Raw genomic sequence first — 19,901 nt, 5'->3', positions numbered from 1 at the left:
AGATAAACAAGGCAAGAACAAAGTTACACAGAAAACCTATTACTGTCATTTCCTACTGATAATCAAGATTCAGAATAAGGAAAACAGGAAGATGAATCATTAGCAATTTATTAATGAAAAATAAATACTAATTGTTTTATAAAGCTTTCTTTGCTTTTAAGTCACAGTTTCTTCACCAGTAGAACATGGTTCTAAAGAACTGCAGAGTCAGTTCCAGGTCCAGTTCACTTGCTCAGTCGTGCCCAATTCTTTGCGACCCCGTGAACCACAGCATGCCAGGCCTCCCTGTCCATCACCAACTCCCGGAGTTCACCCAAACCCATGTCCATTGAGTCGGTAATGCTATCTAACCATCTCATCCTCTTTCGTCCCCTTCTCTTCCTGCCCTCTATCTTTCCCAGCATCAAGGTCTTTTCAAATGAATAAGCTCTTCGCATCAGGTGGCTTAAATATTAGAGTTTCAGCTTCAGCATCAGTCCTTCCAATGAACACCCAGGACTGATCTCCTTTAGGATGGACTTGTTGGATCTCCTTGCAGTCTAAAAGACTCTCAAGAGTCTTCTCCAACACCACAGTTCAAAAGCATCATTTCTTCGGCGCTCAGCTTTCTTTATAGTCCAACTCTCACATCCATACATGACTACTGGAAAAACCACAGCCTTGACTAGATTCTTTATAGCCCAACTCTTACATCCATACATGACCACTGGAAAAACCATAGCCTTGACTAGATGGACCTTTGTTGACAAAGTAATGTCTCTGCTTTTAAATGTGCTGTCTAGATTGGTCATAACTTTCCTTCCAAGGAGTAAGCGTCTTTTAATTTCATGGCTGCAATCACCATCCGCAGTGATTGTGGAGCCCAGAAAAATAAAGTCAGCCACTATTTCCACTGTTTCCCCATCTATTTGCCATGAAGTGATGGGACTGGATGCCATGATCTTCGTTTTCTGAATGTTGAGCTTTAAGCCAACTTTTTCACTCTCCTCTTTCACTTTCATCAAGAGGCTCTTTAGGTCTTCTTCACTTTCTGTCATAAGGGTGGTGTCATCTGCACGTCTGAGGATATTGATATTTCTCCCGGCAATCTTGATTCCAGCTTGTGCTTCTTCCAGCCCAGCGTTTCTCATGATGTACACTGCATATAAGTTAAATAAGCAGGGTGACAATATACAGCCTTCAGTTCAGTTCAGTTCAGTCGCTCAGTCATGTCCGACTCTTTGCGACCCCATGAATCACAGCACGCCAGGCCTCCCTGTCTATCACCAACTCCCACAGTTCACTCAGACTCACGTCCAACGAGTCAGTGATGCCATCCAGCCATCTCATCCTCTGTCGTCCCCTTCTCCTCCTGCCCCCAATCCCTCCCAACATCAGAGTCTTTTCCAATGAGTCAACTCTTCGCATGAGGTGGCCAAATTACTGGAGTTTCAGCTTTAGCATCATTCCTTCCAAAGAAATCCCAGGGCTGATCTCCTTCAGAATGGACTGGTTGGATCTCCTTGCAGTCCAAGGGACTCTCAAGAGTCTTCTCCAATGCCACGGTTCAAAAGCATCAATTCTTCGGCACTCAGCCTTCACAGTCCAACTCTCACATCCATACATGACCACTGAAAAAACCATAGCCTTGACTAGACGGACCTTTGTTGGCAAAGTAATGTCTCTGCTTTTGAATATGCTATCTAGGTTGGTCATAACTTTTCTTCCAAGAAGTAAGCGTCTTTTAATTTCATGGCTGCAGTCACCATCTGTAGTGATTTTGGAGCCCCAAAAAATAAAGTCTGACACTGCTTCCACTGTTTCCCCATCTGTTTCCCATGAAGTAATGGGACCAGATGCCATGATCTTCGTTTTCTGAATGTCGAGTTTTAAGCCAACTTTTTCACTCTCCTCTTTCACCTTCATCAAGAGGCTTTTTAGTTCCTCTTCACTTTCTGACATACCGTACTCCTTTTCCTATTTGGAACCAGTCTGTTGCTCCATGTCCAGTTCTAACTGTTGCTTCCTAAGCTGCATACAGGTTTCTCAAGAAGCAGGTCAGGTGGTCTGGTATTCCCATCTCTTTCAGAATTTTCCACAGTTTATTGTGATCCACACAGTCAAAGGCTTTAGCATAGTCAATAAAGCAGACATAGATGCTTTTCTGGAACTCTCTTGCTTTTTCTATGATCCAGCGGATGTTGGCAATTTGGTCTCTGGATCCTCTGCCTTTTCTAAAACCAGCTTGAACATCTGAAAGTTCATGGTGCATGTATTGCTGAAGCCTGGCTTGGAGAATTTTAAGCATTACTTTACTAGCATGTGAGATGAGTGCAACTGTGCGGTAGTTTGAGCATTCTTTGGCATTGCCTTTCTTTGGGATTGGAATGAAAACTGAGCTTTTCCAGTCGTGTGGATACTGCTGTGTTTTCCAAATTTGCTGGCATGTTGAGTGCAACACTTTCACAGCATCATCTTTCAGGATTTGAAATAGCTCAACTGGAATTCCATCACCTCCACTAGCTTTGTTCATAGTGATGCTTTCTAAGGCCCATTTGACTTCACATTCCAGCATGTCTGGCTCTAGATGAGTGATCACTCCGTTATTATCTGGGTTGTGAATATCTTTTTTGTAGAGTTCTTCTGTGTATTCTTGCCACCTCTTCTTAATATCTGCTGCTTGTGTTAGGTCCATACCATTTCTGTCCTTTATCGAGCCCATCCTTGCATGACATGTTCCCTTGGTATCTCTAATTTTCTTGAAGAGATCTCTAGTCTTTCCTATTCTGTTGTTTTCCTCTATTTCTTTGTACTGATAGTGGAGGAAGGCTTTCTTGTCTCTCCTTGCTATTCTTTGGAACTCTGCATTCAAATGGGTATATCTTTCCATTTCTCCTTTGCTTTTAACTTCCGGTCTTTTCACAGCTATTTGTAAGGATTCTACCTTATTTGCAAGATAACAAGTTAGCCTATCACATCTGCATGGATGCTAGCAGAACATACAGGATTTGTGGGTCAGAGCATCCGAGTCAACAGACTTTGCTACTCATAGGAAGCAGTGGTCAGCATACCAGCATTTTCTTGAACTTGCTCCTTGAGCTCTAATTCCCACCAGATGATGCAAAGAGCAGTGACACCTATTCACAAAGTGACTTTTGTAACTGAAGAGGAACCTAGGTTTTAGGGAGCCCAAATACTTCATAATGGTCACTAAGTATACTTGTCCCTGGATCTGCAGAGAAAACTATTTTTAAGTTACAAGGTTGTAAGCACACATGCTCTTTGCTTCAGAAGGAGAAAACATCTCTCTTCGCCTATCAAGGCAGAACCATCCCACAGAGAAGGGAATACACGTGCAGAGGGACTGAGAATCAGGACCTTTTTGATTTCAGGAACACATTATTAAATAATTCATTAAGAAAACAATTCTTTCTCCAAATACAATATAAAGACTTCTGAGAACAAAAATATAAGTGACTTTAAAATGATTTTAATTAAATCAAACTGCAGGTGACTAAAACTAAGAGATGGAGAAATGCGAAGTCTTGTTTTGTTGGTTTTTTTTTTTTTTAAAAAAAAAAAAACCAGGGCCATACACAGGAGAACTTTTTTAAATCATAGTTTAGAAATACAACTTTTGAAATTTATAATGATAGGTTTAATACTCAGAATTATTCATGAAACATTAATGGCCTCAGCAAACTTTTCTCATTTGGCAAAAAATGCCAAAAAAAAAAAAAAACCAAAAAACACAAAACCTAAAAACAAAATACTTCTCAAGATGGAGAAGTAAAATAAGTAGCCAAAATCTGGATATAAACAGGTTTAACTTTAGAGGCCAAGGGGAGCTAAGTCGTGTCTGACTCTCTGCTATCCCATGGACTATCCATGGAATTCTCCAGGCCAGAATACTGGAGTGGGTAGCCTTTCCCTTCTCCAGGGGATCTTCCCCAACCCAGAGATTGAACTTAAGTCTCTCGTACTGCAGGTGGATTCTTTATCAGCTGAGCCACCAGGGAAGCCCAAGGGCATCTCAGGAAGTTCAAAATAAAGACGTTGTTTTCAGACTCTTCCTCTTAGGGCTGCTAGATGTAATTCACCAGCAGTCATGGTATTAAAAGGAGGCCAGATCCATTAATCTACCAACTGAGTGCATAGCAAAATCCACTGTGCCTATTCAGTGCAACAAGAGGAGCCTATTAAGACTCTGGTTATAAAGAAGACTTGCAGAATGTTAAAAAGAGAAAATAAATTGAGTTATAAATGCCTTGTTGTCCCTATATCTGATGAAAACTTTTTAGGCTTTATCTAGTTCGGAGATCTGGCTAATCTCCCTCCTTCTTTCCTTAAATCCTACCTTCCTTTAGCATCTATAATTCCACACTCCCCACATTTTAAGCCTACTTTTCTGGTGATGCCTCCACTTCCTTAAATTTCCCTGGTGCATACGTAATTCATCAGAATTCTTTAAGAATCTGTCCTCTGCATTCTCCCTGGTCCCCTTTAACTAGTCAAATGGCTTCACACAGTTTTTAGACATAACAAACTCAAGTATCTGGAAACTAGGCAGATAATGTAAATAAGTAAGGAGGTCCAGGTAATGACTGCAATGAATTGGAGGAGGCATTACAGCTCAGATGGTAAAGAATCTGCCTGCAATGTGGGAGACCTGGGTTTGATCGGTGGGATGGGAAGATCCCCTGGAGAAGGGAATGGCAAGCCACTAGCAGTCTGCTTGGAGAATTCCACGGACTGTATAGTCCATGGGGTCGCAAAGAGTTGGACATGACTGAGTGACTTTCACTTCTGTTCAACTCTTTGTGACCCTATGGACTCCTGCCAGTCTGTCCACTGAATTCTCCAGGCAAAAACACTGGTGTGGTTTGCCATTGCCTTCTTCCAGGGGATTTTCCTGACCCAGAGATTGAACTGGGGTCTCCTGCATTCCAGGCAGGTTCTTTACCATCTGAGCCACCAGGGAAGCCCAACCAAGACATGGAAACAACCTAAATGTACATCAAAGGTTGAATGGATAAAGAAGATGTGGTATATTCACGTAGTGAAATATTACTCAGCCATAGAAAAGAAGGAAATAATGCCATTTTGCAGCAACATGGATGGACCTAGAGATTATCATACTAAGCCAGAAAGACAAATAACATGCTATCACTGATATGTGGAATCTAAAGAACTGATGCAAATGAACTTATACAACAGAAACAGACCCACACACATAGAAAACAAACTTACAGTTACCAGATGGGAAAGGGGGGAGATAAATTAGGAGTCTGGGATTAACATGTATACATTATTATCTATTATTTAGATAAACACCAAGTATCTACTGCACAGCACAGAAAACTACACAATGTTTTGTAATAACTTATAAGAGAAAGAATCTATAAAAACATATGTATGTATGTATCACTCAATCACTGTGCTATACACTTGAAATACAACACTGTAAATCAACTATACTTCAATTAAAAAAAAATACTTCAATTTAAAAAAGGTGTAACTTTGTCTATGGGAAAAAAGAAGTCCAAAGAGGCAGAAACAAACAGAGCTTTCAAAGTACAGTCCAAGAGTGACAATTTTAAGTACTTTGGACCTTGAAGCAGGGGAATTTCTACAGTACCACACCATATTTAGATTCCATGTTCACCAAAGAATGTTCTGGATATGATATGGCTCCACATATAATTTATCTGAAGTGATGAGAGCATTCCCATCTGCTTTACAGTAGCACTGATCATTGTAAATTAATCAAAGTATCATTCTGTATTATAGATCAGTTTGTAAGCTCAGTAATATATACCCAGTCTATAGACACACTCATGATGAAACCATGTTTCAAGGTTAAGAACCAGAACTTAGTTCATGGTGACTTCACCGAAGTAAATGTCACTTACTGAGGAGTTCACAGTGAGGAAAAGAAGATAAAAGAAAATAACAACAATAAAAATGCCATTTATGGAAACTTCAAGTTACTCTGCATCTTTTTTTGGAAAGACAGCAGACACCATGAAAATTTCATCCCCCTCAGAGCATGCTCCTCTGCCTCCTCCTTATTAACACATGTGCAACTCATACAGAACACCAGTTCCTCCATGGAGCCCAAGTAAACAATTCTGATCACTCTAGTAAACAATTCACTATTTGTGACATTTCTTAAGCACTTTTGTAATAGGACAGAACTGATTTTAAGTTATTTATCATCTTTGTATATACTGTATCCCCCAACTTGAATACATACTGCTTAGAGGTAGAAAATTATAATTTCACATGTTATTTGCTTTTTCTATCTGGGATCCTCCTGCAATGAATTGAACAAAATAGCCCTGTCATTTTATTTTCCTTATGATATAAAGACACTTGGCTGTTTTAAAATAGGCAACAGTAGGAGGTGACAAAATAACAGAAATATTAAATAGAAGCTCTTTAAGGTTTTTTTTTTAATAATTCTTTTTAAAAAAGAACTTATATTTCAGTTTATTTTTTCTCCTTATATCAGTTCTTCATTTCTATCATGCATTATTTAATTAAATATGACTAAGTTGCCTTTTCTTTGATTAGAGGGAAAACTGATCTAGTTAGTATGCTAAAAAATGTATTTTATGGCATATTTGTTTCTAATTAAAAGTGAAAAGAAAACACAGGAAACCAAAAGGTCCCTACAACTTCCTCAGGAAATCAAAGGTAGATGTAATGAACTGAATTTTAAACAGAGCATTTTTTTTTCCACATGGTCAGCAGGACAGTTTCTTATACTCTACCCTACTTTTACATAGCATATACACAATTTTAGAAAACTTTTATTAACTTTTCCTGGATTTCTGCTTTTAGAGTTCTAGAGACCATGGCATCTCTGTCGTGTAAAGTTGAATATTAGTTTTAGTATTTGTAGAATTAACAGTAAATATATTCCTGGGACACTGAGCAAGATTAAAGGTTTAAACTGTTTAATTATTCCACAACACAGAGTACTTACTATGTGCCAGACACTGTCCTACCTGCCTGATAGGTATATTTTAGCTCTTTTAATCTTTGCAATAACACAGTAGGTATTCTTGTTATTATCATCCACATTTTTCAGTATTATCATCTATATTTTATAGATGAATAAACTGATACATGGAAAAACCAAGCAGCTTGTCCAAAGGGATAATGCTCACAAATGCTGCAGTCAGAACCTGAACACGGATGGCCTAGCTGCAAGCTGGAACTCAGACACTGCCTCCAGAACAAGCAAGCACTGTCTGCCCACGTGCACGTGCTCGCACACATGCCTCCACTCCCCAACTCCTCAGAATTAAACAACTCTGAGTGTCCCCAAGTGAGACACTGTGTTGAACTACTCTGGGAACCGCAAACACTGATTAAATCAGCCTGATTTCATGGGGCTTGTACTCCAGTGGGAAGATAACCAGACAAATAACCTCAAAGAAGCCAATGAAAAATAATACATATGGAGAAAAATAATAAATATGGAGATAAGCAAGAGCTTGTGGGGATTTAAGAACTAAAAGATCCAGTATAATAAGGAACAAAAATCAAGAGCAAGAGGAACACTGAGGGGTCAGTGAGAACTTTTATGCCAGAGATAAAATCTTCAAGCTGGTTGGAACCACATGTCAGAATCTTAACATCAAGAAATGCTTAGCATGAAGAGCCTGGAAACTTCTACCTGACTTGCTTATTGGAAAAATGACTGCTACCCAGAGTCTAATCACATTAATGAATCTTTTCCTTAATTTTTTGAGCCTCATGCTGAAAGTTTCTGGGTCATAAACTACTAACCCAGAGGGTAAACATTCAGTCTGGTATTGGTCTCATTTAGCAGAATTTACTTCGAAACATTCACTCAATAATGCCACTCCTCTTTTTCTACATACTTCTACTATCTCCTGTCAATAGACTAAGAAAGCAAAAGCAGAACTCAACTATTAAAACATTCAATAACCTCACATAAAAATCTACCAACTAAGGACTTCCCCAAATCTAACAACTACAGAACTTCCCAACCAGTTTACCCTGACACATGATGTATTACTGATCCCCTCGAGACTTTGATAGGTGGAACCTCTTGGCAGCTGTGCTTAGGTCTTGAGCAGAGAGGCCGGCCTTACCATGACTTCAAAAAGATTGAGAAGCACAGAAATGAAGCATTAGGCACATGATACCTCAAAATTTTTGTCTGCTGCCTGGTTTTTAGGTATGCGTGCTAAACTTGCCTTTAGGATTTTCCTAAATTCCTTTGAACAGTAACTTTTTCCCAATTTTAACTCCATCTGAACATTGTGTTCTTATTGACTTTTTCTTATTTCCCTTTTGGGGAAAATGTCACAATAATATTCCTTAAGTTAAAGTTGGTTTATGAAAATCATAATTTGTTTGGCTGTTTGTAGAACTAACCACTCAATAGTTCCGTTTTATGAAACAATAATACATTCAGGTTTAAAGGCACTGCTGCTGCTGCTGCTAAGTCACTTCAGTCATGTCCGACTCTGTGCGACCCCAGAGACGGCAGCCCACCAGGCTCCCCTATCCCTGGGATTCCCCAAGCAGGAACACGAGTGGGCTGCCATTTCCTTCTCCAATGCATGAAAGTGAAAAGTGAAAGTGAAGTTGCTCAGTTGTGTCCGACTCTTAGCGACCCCATGGACTGCAGCCTACCAGGCTCCTCCATCCATGGGATTTTCCAGGCAAGAGTACTGGAGTGGGGTGCCATTGCCTTCTCCGTTAAAGGCACTAGTTAGGTCAAATGAAAGCATTGTCATATGCCCTCAATATGTAGATAAATAACAGGAACACTTCTGAATGAGAACCCAGTTATGCAAAAATGCGGACTAGTATTAGAGTATAAAAAAGATAAAAGGATTCAACCTTTTAAAATGCTACATCATTCATTCATCCATTAATTCAATAAAATACCGTGGAACTATATGGTGAAAACCCACAGAGAATACAAAGATGGTTTTTCCAATGATCTAATAAAAGAACCATAATTCTGATTACTACAGAAATATGTCTGCGTTCCAGAAGAAGCTTTAAGTTTAGCTCTCATCCCAAAAGTAAAAATCTTAAAGACAAATTAAGAAGCTTTTTCAAGTAAGCAAAGATAGGAGAAGACAAAGTTACAAGGGTTTTGGGTGGTAGGGAGCATGTTTCATCAGCATTTCAAGAATCCCCCAATTGATTTAGAAGTGATTTCACTCACACAGCAGTTGGACAGAAATTTCAGCCCCTTAATGTCTATGGTTGTAAATAAAGGGAAGTAAAGATGTCTCAAATGCATAATTCTCTGTGGTTTGAGGTACTGGCAAAACAAACTCCTCTCTTGAAAAACGTGAGGAATCTTTCCATTTTTCACTGGCCTTCTGACTAGCAAACAACTTTATAACTCACCAGAATTTTCAGTTTTCAAAAAGAAATACCACAAGCAATTCATCTGATAGATTTTCTTAAAATTTTAAGATAGTTTGTGTTGAAGGATACCGACTGTTTGGATTAAGCTCAGAGTATTAATATATGAGCTGTAACTTCAAGAAGTCCTCAATTCTTACTTTCAGAACTCTGCAATCCCTTTCTGCTTTCTACTATTCACAAATATTTAATTAGTACACTCGGGTGTTAGGCTAATTCAGAGGAGGATAAATGTTTTCTTCTTTTAAGTCCTCATTTGTGAATGGATATAGGAGCATTACAAATAGCTAGATCTCTGGAATACAGAATGTCAGGGTTAAATGTAGAAATAGTATTACCTCCAGTAGTGCTTAAAAATAATTCAGAATACTTTTTATTTAAGAGGTGGGATAAAGGCTTTAATATTTTTGAAGTAAAAAAACGTATATCTAATCAAATGTGCATTGCTCTGTATGTGCCCTAATCACATAGCAGCTTATAGATAAACACAGCACTTCATGAAGAAAAATAAGGGAAACCTAACGTTACAGTTAATTCATCAGTGTCAGAGGACTCAGATTATTCACAGTTGTGTATTCCAACGTTTTATGTCATTTCATCAGCTAATGTATAAATACAGAAATTAACTACAAAAAGAACACAACAGTCTGAGTGTAAGCAATCACTTTTAACTCTAAGCTAGGGTTCTGCTTACACTCAAGACACACTGAGAAAACGTGAACTCGCTCAGTCGTGTCCGACTCTTTGCGACCCTGTGGACTGTAGCCCGCCACAGGCTCTTCTGTCCATGGGATTCTCCAGGCAAGAATACTGGAGTGGGTTGCCATTTCCTTCTCCAGCAAGACACACTGAGGGACCCTTAAAAGGTTACTAAAGAAACCATCTGCCTCCTGATGCTCATGTCCTGATCATCTTACCAAGAGATTCCTGATAAAAGTTTTCCAAGTTTTATTTAAGTTATGCAGACTTCAGATATTTAATTCCTATTATTTACCAAGCTCACCTGAGCTTGTGTCTGGATAGAAAACACCTAAAGGAAAATACCTTTAGCTGTTTTGTGAGATAATGCAACTTTGTGATAGCATTATCCTCTTTTCTGTATCTTGCCTGTACATGTTTACTTTCTGTGCAGTGACACAAAGAAAACCTGAATCCCAGGGATAAAGGCCTTTTCTCATTTCAATTTCAGATCTTCATCAAGTTTATGTTTCACCTCCTCTAGGAAGTAGTGTCTGATGGCTGCAATCCTGAAGCAACCGTTGCCCTCTCTGAACTGTCAGAACAATTTATTTATGCCATTTTTTAAAGTATCTTTCCTTTTCTACCTTTTACTTTGTATATGTGTTTTATGTTCACTGAATTATAAAGTTATGAGCTTCTCGTGTATACTGTATCTTACATACCTCTGCTTCTTAGAGCAAACTATTTAATTCAATGAGTGCACATCAAATAAATACATAATATCTACTTGGTAATAACAAAATTATTCAGTTACTAAGGTATATTTTTGGTGGCTAAACAGGAAAAAAAAAAGCAATCAAAAAGTACTTATCGAAAACACTGAAGAACATTCTAGAAATACTCAGGCAAAATCTATACCATTTGGAACTGGAGACAGGTTTCCTCATTCTTCAAATATGGATCCAAATTATAAAATGATTTGTACTTACTTGTCTCCAAAAAACTTTCTCCAGAATTCAGCAGCATCTGCTTTCGTGATACGAAAGTTATCTCCCTGGAACTGTCCATTGGGAAAGATTGCTTTGATTTCTGCCAACATGTGACTGAAGATAAGGGATAGTTTTGTGAGATTTCGTCTGTAGACACAAAGGGGGAAAAATGAAGAGAAGAATAAATATATAGGCACATAAGTTTCAATGGGAATATATATCATGAAAAATGAAATTATCCAACCTAGGTCAAATCAATAAAGCCCTTAAGAACAATGTTCATAGAAACTATACATTTAAATTCCTAACAGGGTTTTTATTAATCACCCATGTATTCATTTAATATAAACATGAACAAGATAAATTACATGGATTTAATGGGAGAGATGGACACCTAGAAAACTCATAATCAAATATAAATGTTAATCAAAAATGAGTAACTATTTCTACATGGGGTAATAAGGAAAATTGTGTCACTTACGGAGAATCTAGGAAGATAAGCAGTTGTTCGACAGATGAAAGACTCAGAGTAGAAAGGGGGGGAAAGACAGGAGGGAAAAAAGAATTTTGAATAGTAGGAAGAGTGTATAGAGAAGTACAGAAGTGTGAAACAGAACTATTTGGATACTATCTAGGCTTAGCATGGCTAAAGAACAGCAGAAGGTGAGTGGAACAGATGGCTTGAGATGGGATGAGAAAGTTTAGATGGGACATGACAAAGAGCCATCTGAACCAAAGAACAGATTTTGTCAAATACACTTGCCACTTCTATCTAAAAATCAGTTTCTGATGATAAGCCTCAGATATGTACACATTTTAGAAGCTCTCTAGGTAATTCCAAGGTAGTCCATAAAAAACTACTGTGATAAGGAATGGGGAGCCAAAGTGGACTAAAAGATTAAGGAAATGATCAAGTCTCTGTTTTAGAAAGAAAAAGTTATGGTATGGAAAAAATGGTTTAGAGTGAGGGAAATGTAGGTGTTGTCTCTTCTAACTTCCATGTTAAGTTCTGGGGGTTTTGACGTGATTTACAGCATGTTTCAAATCATGATTCATACTTTAATAGTATCATCTATATTCCTTCCAAGCTTTTCATAGGTTTACAACATATATTGTATTAATCAGCCCCAAACTGTTACTGCAATAGTAAGGAAGCAATTGAAAGATAAAATACAAAAGAACTTCTCAGTTTTCAGCTGACCTTGCCTCTTTATATTCCTGCTTATTCAGAATCCCCAGAACACAACAGGCACATACATAATATCTTTCCATTTTGAAGCTTTAGCTGCTTTTGTGTATGTGTTGAGGGGTCAAGGGCAGGTAGGAGGCAAGTAAATACAGAGGAAAAACAGAGAAAGCCATCAAATCTGCAATGCATATAATGCCATACAAAGTTTCAGAAGGACTTTGAAATTGAAAATTGTGGCTATCTGCCTCATTTTTATGCATGTATCTGTATTTAATGACTCCCAAATAACAAACAAAAAGACATGCTACATACCAAAGAGATTATATAGTAAGCACCTCTCAGTAGTTAATGAAAAGAAGCATGTATCCTATATAAGATGAACACAGAATAAATAAAAGTACTTGTGATAGAAAGTGGGAAAAGTAGGAAAGAAGAAAGCAATAAAGTAACTTACATCTCAAAAAGTTCATCTCTATTGAAAAACCAGAAAGTCCCAATTTCCATATCCTTTATTATTTATGAGAAAGAAATTTATGAGGGTCAGAACTTGGGCCTTATTATAGTGCTTGATTGACAACAAGAAACAATCTGCAAAATCATTATGGTTGGGCGATGCAAAATGTTTCACCATCTTCTTAGGTTCAGTCACACTTTCGTACAACTCAGCCTAATTCAAAGGTAAAACTCCCTTAATTAGTTGAATCTTTGTTCTTCTCATTTATGTCAACACATCCTCATTTAGATGATGGTTGATATAAGGATTCAGTCTTAGGAAATGAAAAGCGAACTGATGAACTTTATCAAAGGAAAGAACTGTGGCCAATGAAGCCTATACAAACTGCAACTGTCTTTTGAAATTTGAGTTTAAGGAAAAACATAAAGTCACTTTTGAAAAGCTGCAACGAATTTATTTCCATAATTAGGCAAAAGAGTTAATTTCTGACCAAAACTTCCAATTGATACACACAAACAAAAAAGAAAAATCAGGATGGCTGTAATTAGGGTAAACCAACTGTTCCTTATTTTCTGAATTGGTTGCTCTCCATCCATCCCCTTGTTTCTTTGTTCTTTAATCATATCCAAATGTTTTTCATTTTTATTTGTTAGATCTAAAGCCTGAAGCACAATACCAGTGATTATCCATCTTGGATATTTGATCCACTGGCTATGTAGGCACTAAGCTTTAAAACAGAAATAGCAGTACTTTATAATCTTCAGTCTAGAAGCCCTAGTATCACTTCTACCTATACAACCAATCACTGTTAAATTATAAACTGTGTGTATAGTTCAATTTTCTTCTTCCTACAAGAAGATTACATTTCTATTTGACTTTTTGTACAAACTAAAGCAATGGAAAAATCTCTTTTGCCTTTAATCTTTAAAGAAATGGAAATTCAAGTTCTTAAAAACATGCTAATGCAAGTTTTCTGTTACCTTATTTTTCACATATACCAGAACATATATTTTCTAATTTTTTAAAAAAATGCATATCATACATATGTAAATGATTATTCTTGAAATCCTTTATCTGAAAGATTGATTTACTGAGGTTGCAATCCACACAAAGAAATGAAAATAACTTACAGCTAATTCAGCTGATGTCATTTAAATTTACTGTCACAACAAATGAGTTTGTCTTTTATATGACTGTGTGGGAGTTTGTTTACTATATTTTGCTTTACATTATAAGCTTTAATTCCCCACTCCACTATGCACTTTTATATACCAATTTAAATATAAATAACTTCTAATTTTGAAACTGAAATCCAAGAATACAGTCACCTCTAATCATCTAGACACAGAGGGAACAAAGTCAACAACTACATACCTTCTTTGCAGATGAATTTTCTTTCCTATTAGGATATTTTTTCCATACCTTGCCAATTTTCCCTAAGCCCACTTGATTGCTGCTCAACCTATGACCAAAAGTGATGACTACTTAAAAAGGATTTGAAGCATCCTAATTGAGAATATGTATCTTTCTCACTAAACAACTAAGGAAATAATATTTATCTGACTGGATCTGGGCATCCGGTCCCATCATTTTACAGCAAACAGATGGGGAAAAATGGAAACAGTGACAGACTCTTATTTTCTTGGGCTCCAAAATCACTGTGGATGGTGACTACAGCCATGAAATTAAAAGATGCTTACTCATTGGAAGGAAAGTTATGACCAACATAGACAGCATATTAAAAAGCAGAGACAACACTTTGCCAACAAAGGTCCATATAGTCAAAGCTATGGTTTTCCCAGTAGTCATGCACAAATGTGAAATTTGGATCATAAAGAAGGCTGGGCATCAAAGAATTGATGCTTTTGAATTGTGGTATTGGAGAAGACTCTTGAGAGTCCCTTGGACTCCAAGGAGATCAAACCAGTCAGTCCTAAAGGAAATCAACCCTGAATATTCATTGAAGGACTGATGCTGGAGCTGAAGCTCCAACACTCTGGTCACCTGATGTGAAGAACTGACTCATTGGTAAAGACCCTGATGCTGGGAAAGACTGAAGATAGGATGAGAAGGGGGAAACAGAGGATGAGATGGTTGGATGGCATCATCAACTCAATGGACATGAGTTTGAGCAAACTCTGGAAGACAGTGAAGGACAGGGAAGCCTGGCATGCTGCAGTTTATGGGGTTGCAAAGAGTTGGACACGACTGAGTAAGTGAACAACAACCAAAAAAAACTCAATAATCTTAAATATAACTTTACAAGAAATTCTGCAACACTTTGACTTTCAATATAAGAGATACTTTATTTTGACTAATTACTACCACATTAATCCCCCACTAACAATCACAAGTTAAGTCATTTTTTTCTGCCACCCCTACAGTGAAGTCACTCAGTCGTGTCCAACTCTTTGCAACCCTGTGGACTGTAGCCTACCAGGCTCCTCCATCCATGGGAATTTCCAGGCAAGAATACTGAAGTGGGTTGCCATTTCCTTCTCCAGGAGATCTTCCCGACCCAGGGACTGAACCCGGGTCTCCCGCATTGTAGGCAAACGCTCTAATCTGAGCCACCAGGGAAATCCATATAGTAGGAATCCCCAAGCCATTTAAAAAGTTTGTTCGGTGTGAGATTTTGTTTTTAAGAAATAATTTTGAAATCAAGGTATTTTGATATACCAGGTAACCAAAAAGTAGCTTCTAGATGTCAATACTGGGTAAACCAGTAAATATGTTAATATATTAAAGAAGAGGGATGGTATGGGGAGGGAGGAGGGAGGAGGGTTCAGGATGGGGAACACATGTATACCTGTGGCGGATTCATTTTGATATTTGGCAAAACTAATACAATTATGTAAAGTTTAAAAATAAAATAAAATTAAAAAAATAAAATAAAATAAAGAAGCCTTGAAGCAGCGGGAGGGAGAGAGGAAAAAAGACAAAGGAGAGGGCAGAGATGATACAGAAAACTATCTGCATTCACAATCTTTGAAAAGGCTACAAATGAACTTACCTACAAAACAGAAATAGAGTTACAGATACAGAAAACAAATTTACGGCCACCAGCGGTAAGAAGGGGATAAACTGGAAGATTGTGATAGACATATACATATTATATGTATGTCTCACCTTTCATTTCCTCATCCTGGGAACAGAGACTATTATTAAGATGACTCCTGAGAGTCTGAAGTAAAACTGGATCTCATCCACTCCCCTGCCTAAATGTTTTAAAGTTTTCAACACAACTAAGAGGAATAAGAAGCAAATCTTTTTTTTTTTTATTCAAGTATAGTTGATTTACAATATTGTGTGTATAGCAAACTGATTCATTTATATGTTTTCTTTCCCATAGTCTTTTCCATTATGGTTTATTACAAGATATTGAATCTAGTTCCCCGTGCTATATAGTAGGATTGTGTTGTTCATCTATTTTATATAGGGCAGTTTGTCTCTGCTAATTCCAGATTCCGAGTTTATCCCTCTCCAACCCCCTTTCTCCTTTGATAACCATAAGTTTGTTTTCTATGTCTGTGAGTCTGTTTTTTTTGGGTTTTTTTTGTTTTTGTAAATAAGCTCATTTGTGCCATATTTTAGATTGCACATATAAGTGAAATCATATGATATTTGTCTTTCTACTTCTTACTTCACTTAATATGACAATTTCTAGGTCCATTCATGTTACTGCACATGGCATTATTTCATTCTTTTTTATGACTGAGTAATGGCTCCCCACTCCAGTACTCTTGCCTGGAAAATCCCATGGACGGAGCAGCCTGGTAGGCTGCAGTCCATGGGGTCGCTAAGAGTCGGACAATACTGAGTGACTTCACTTTCACTTTTCACTTTCATGCATTGGAGAAGGAAATGGCAACCCACTCCAGTGTTCTTGTCTGGGGAATCCCAGGGATTGGGGAGCCTGGTGGGCTGCCATCTATGGGGTCACATAGAGTCGGACACGACTGAAGCAACTTAGCAGCAGCAGCAGCATTCCATTATGTTTATATACCAGATTTTTTTCATCCATTCATCTGTTGATGAACATTTAGGTTGCTTCCATGTCTTGGCTATTTTAAATAGTGCTGCAAGGAACACTGGGGTACATGTATCTTTTTGATTTATGGTTTTCTCTGGATATATGCCCAGGAGGAGAATTGCTGGATTGTACGGCAACTCTATTTTTAGTTTAAGGAACCCCCATAATGTTTTCCGTAGTGACTGCATCAATTTACAAGGAATATGAAGCAATCTTAAAAGACCAAGCCCCAGAGTCTAACCCAAGACATAAGAGAAGTGTGAGCAGAAACTTTCTAACCTGAGACACAAGCAGTAGGGTAATTTTTCAAGCTGCTCCAGGTTACTTCATTGAACTGCTCACTTTAAAAGAATTTAGCAAACTATGTCCGTCCAAAAGCTTCATTGAAATAGGTAACCAAGGAAGGTTTTATCCCTTTCATTAAAAAATAAATCATCCACCACTAACAAGGCCAGGGAGACCAAGCGCAAAATTGTGGCTGGGAAGGATGAACCCTAGGCATCCTTTGATCTCTGCAGTATAATCTCAAACATGTTGCCTACATAGGTCCAATAAGTGCAAGACACTATCCCACAAAATAAGGATGATGCTTTCAGGGTAAATGAATTTGCTTTATGACATAAAGAGTTTTAAATGGACAATTTACAAATGTCTTACCTAAACACAACTAAAACATGAAATATTCCCATCACATTCAAATGTAACATCCTTTGACAAGTTCCTGGGAGATACCAAGAAGACATTCTGTCTAATTCTTCAGCTACCCTATATTAAAGAAACCGTCCTTGAACCGTACATACTGAGTGCATATCCTTACTCTGCTGGTAGTTGCGAACAAGTCGCTTAACCTCTCTCTTTGAATCAGTTTCCTTATCTCTAAAAATTTTAAATAAAAATGCCTGTCTTGTGAGGAGTATATAAGGTATAAAGGTAAGACCCTAACGCATCTAGTAATTCTCAGTAAATAATCATTATTATTATTATTAATTCTACCTACCACCTCTGTTTAAAAGTATAAATATCCTAGTCTTTAATCTCCCCATATAATACTATTGTCATTTAAACTGATGGCTATCTCAATAAGGTAAAAATCATCATTCTCATATTAGGATCATCAGTTGTCATGGTGGCTTCTTATAATTCCACGGCAAATAATGAAAGAGTATTTGACTCATCCATTCATTTATTCTGCATATCCTAAGTGTCTACTAGACTATGTCGTATACTCTTGATGAATTCATCAAGAATTCATACAGTTTTAATGAATTTAAGGGACTAAGAGATTGCCAAAGGTACAGAACAATGTGGTGGGAATAAAACTAAGATAGAACTAGAATAAAGGTAGTAATCAGTGAGAGAGACAGAGGAGTCTACAACTTTGGGGGTGATGGATGCAGTTCTGACCAGAATATAGCCCTGAAGTGGGTAGGAACAGTACAGTAAAGGTGAATTAGGAAGGAATTAGATAATTCCAAGGGTGAATAGGGTCTTTCACGTGGATTTTGAAATTTCCTACAACTATGACAGCAGTTTGCATGAAAAAAAAATAACTACAATAAGCCTTATCTCAATACATTCAATAAAGCTTCCCATATAATCTTTTTTAAATGTCAGCTATTTTAACTTTGCAGCTATGCCAACATAGGATTATCTCTTTGATAATTTCAACAAATAATTTTATATGAAAAATTTATTATGAGAAACCATGACAGTATGATATGATCACTAATACTTTCATCTGGTTTAAAAGCTTAACAACATCTACTTCAAAAAAGAAAAACTTTAGTCTTTAGCGCTGGACTCCTTTTGATTAAACCTAAAGGGTAACAAGTACTTTTTTATGAAACCTTTTTTTTTTTTAAGAACTCTTAAAAATGTAGACCATTCTATTACATGAGAGAGAGAAAAGAAAAACATATCTATTCCTGCATTCCTATTTAACATAAAATACAATGAAATTTCTGTGAACTATGTGGAAAGCTGTCATGACAATGACTCAAATAGAAGCGACCAGAAGCAATCACAGTAGAACTTCGTTGTGTATTTTTGTTTTTTGTTTTTTGGCTAGGCTCTTCTTGAAAAGAAAAAGCAACATTGGAAGTTTAAACTATATTTTTATGTCCTGGGGTAATGTGATAAAAGAACAGTCTTGTCATCAAATAAACTTGGCCATGAAAAACAATTTAATTTTTAAATCTATTAATAGATTCATTTTTGTTCTTTTCTCAGATCACCATAAAAATTATAATGAAGTAGCAATCTGAATTATATCAATTAAGTCAGCACTTACTGTTTCTACTGAAAATTCTTAATTATTTTTACTTGCTACATTCCCTACACCACTATTTCTATTTTTTGTCACATTCACATTTCAGAGATAGCTTTTACTTTTACTCAGTAGGCTAGAGTAACAGAATACTCTATTAGAATACAGTTTAAGTCTTTTCTACAATAATATTTTCTTTTTTTTTTTAATTTTATTTTATTTTTAAACTTTACATAATTGTATTAGAAAGCTGTGGTACATATACACAATGGAGTATTACTCAGCCATTAAAAAGAATACATGTGAATCAGTTCTAATGAGGTGGATGAAACTGGAGCCTATTATACAGAGTGAAGTAAGCCAGAAAGAAAAACACCAATACAGTATACTAACGCATATACATGGAATTTAGAAAGATGGTAACAATAACCCAGTGTACAAGACAGCAAAAGAGACACTGATGTATAGAACAGTCTTATGGACTCTGTGGGAGAGGGAGAGGGTAGGAAGATTTGGGAGAATGACATTGATACAATAATATTTTCTTCGAGGATTTCTCCTGTCCGTGGGACCAAGCTACCTTCCATCATTCTTCACACCACTTCTCTGTTTCCTCCTTGGGCATCTGAATGGCCTCCTGCCCTTTCTGATCTACACTTTGGATTAAGCCACCTCTTCCTCCTCACTGACTCAAAGTTCCTACGTCTCAGCTTGTTGCACTTTCGTCTGCACCAGCTTTATGTTAAGCTAGTATGGCCATGGTATCTTTTCCATCCCCCTTTCTGGAATGTCATCTAGCAGGCTACTAAATGCCACCACTTGGACTTTCCTGGTGGTCCAGTGGTTAAGAATCTGTCTGTCAATGCAGAGGACATGGGTTCAGT

General features: G+C 37.2%; 1 protein-coding gene across 12 annotated transcripts in view; it reads right to left on the bottom strand.

The window, feature by feature from the left end:
• Positions 1-19,901, bottom strand: part of CBLB (Cbl proto-oncogene B) — a 229,570-nt gene that overhangs the window by 122,392 nt on the left and 87,277 nt on the right. For all 12 annotated transcript variants that reach the window (XM_086320905.1, XM_086320913.1, XM_086320864.1 and 9 more), the window contains one exon: positions 11,076-11,222. In XM_086320905.1, the coding sequence (XP_086177031.1) occupies positions 11,076-11,222 (147 nt within the window). The remainder of the gene's footprint in view (positions 1-11,075; positions 11,223-19,901) is intronic.

This window comes from Bos grunniens, chromosome 1 (assembly GCF_055505025.1).
Source record: "Bos grunniens cultivar Pamir isolate PY7600 chromosome 1, Bosgru_T2T1.0, whole genome shotgun sequence".
In the NCBI taxonomy this organism is placed as follows: domain Eukaryota; kingdom Metazoa; phylum Chordata; class Mammalia; order Artiodactyla; family Bovidae; genus Bos; species Bos grunniens.
This window is presented reverse-complemented; position numbering and strand designations above follow the sequence as displayed.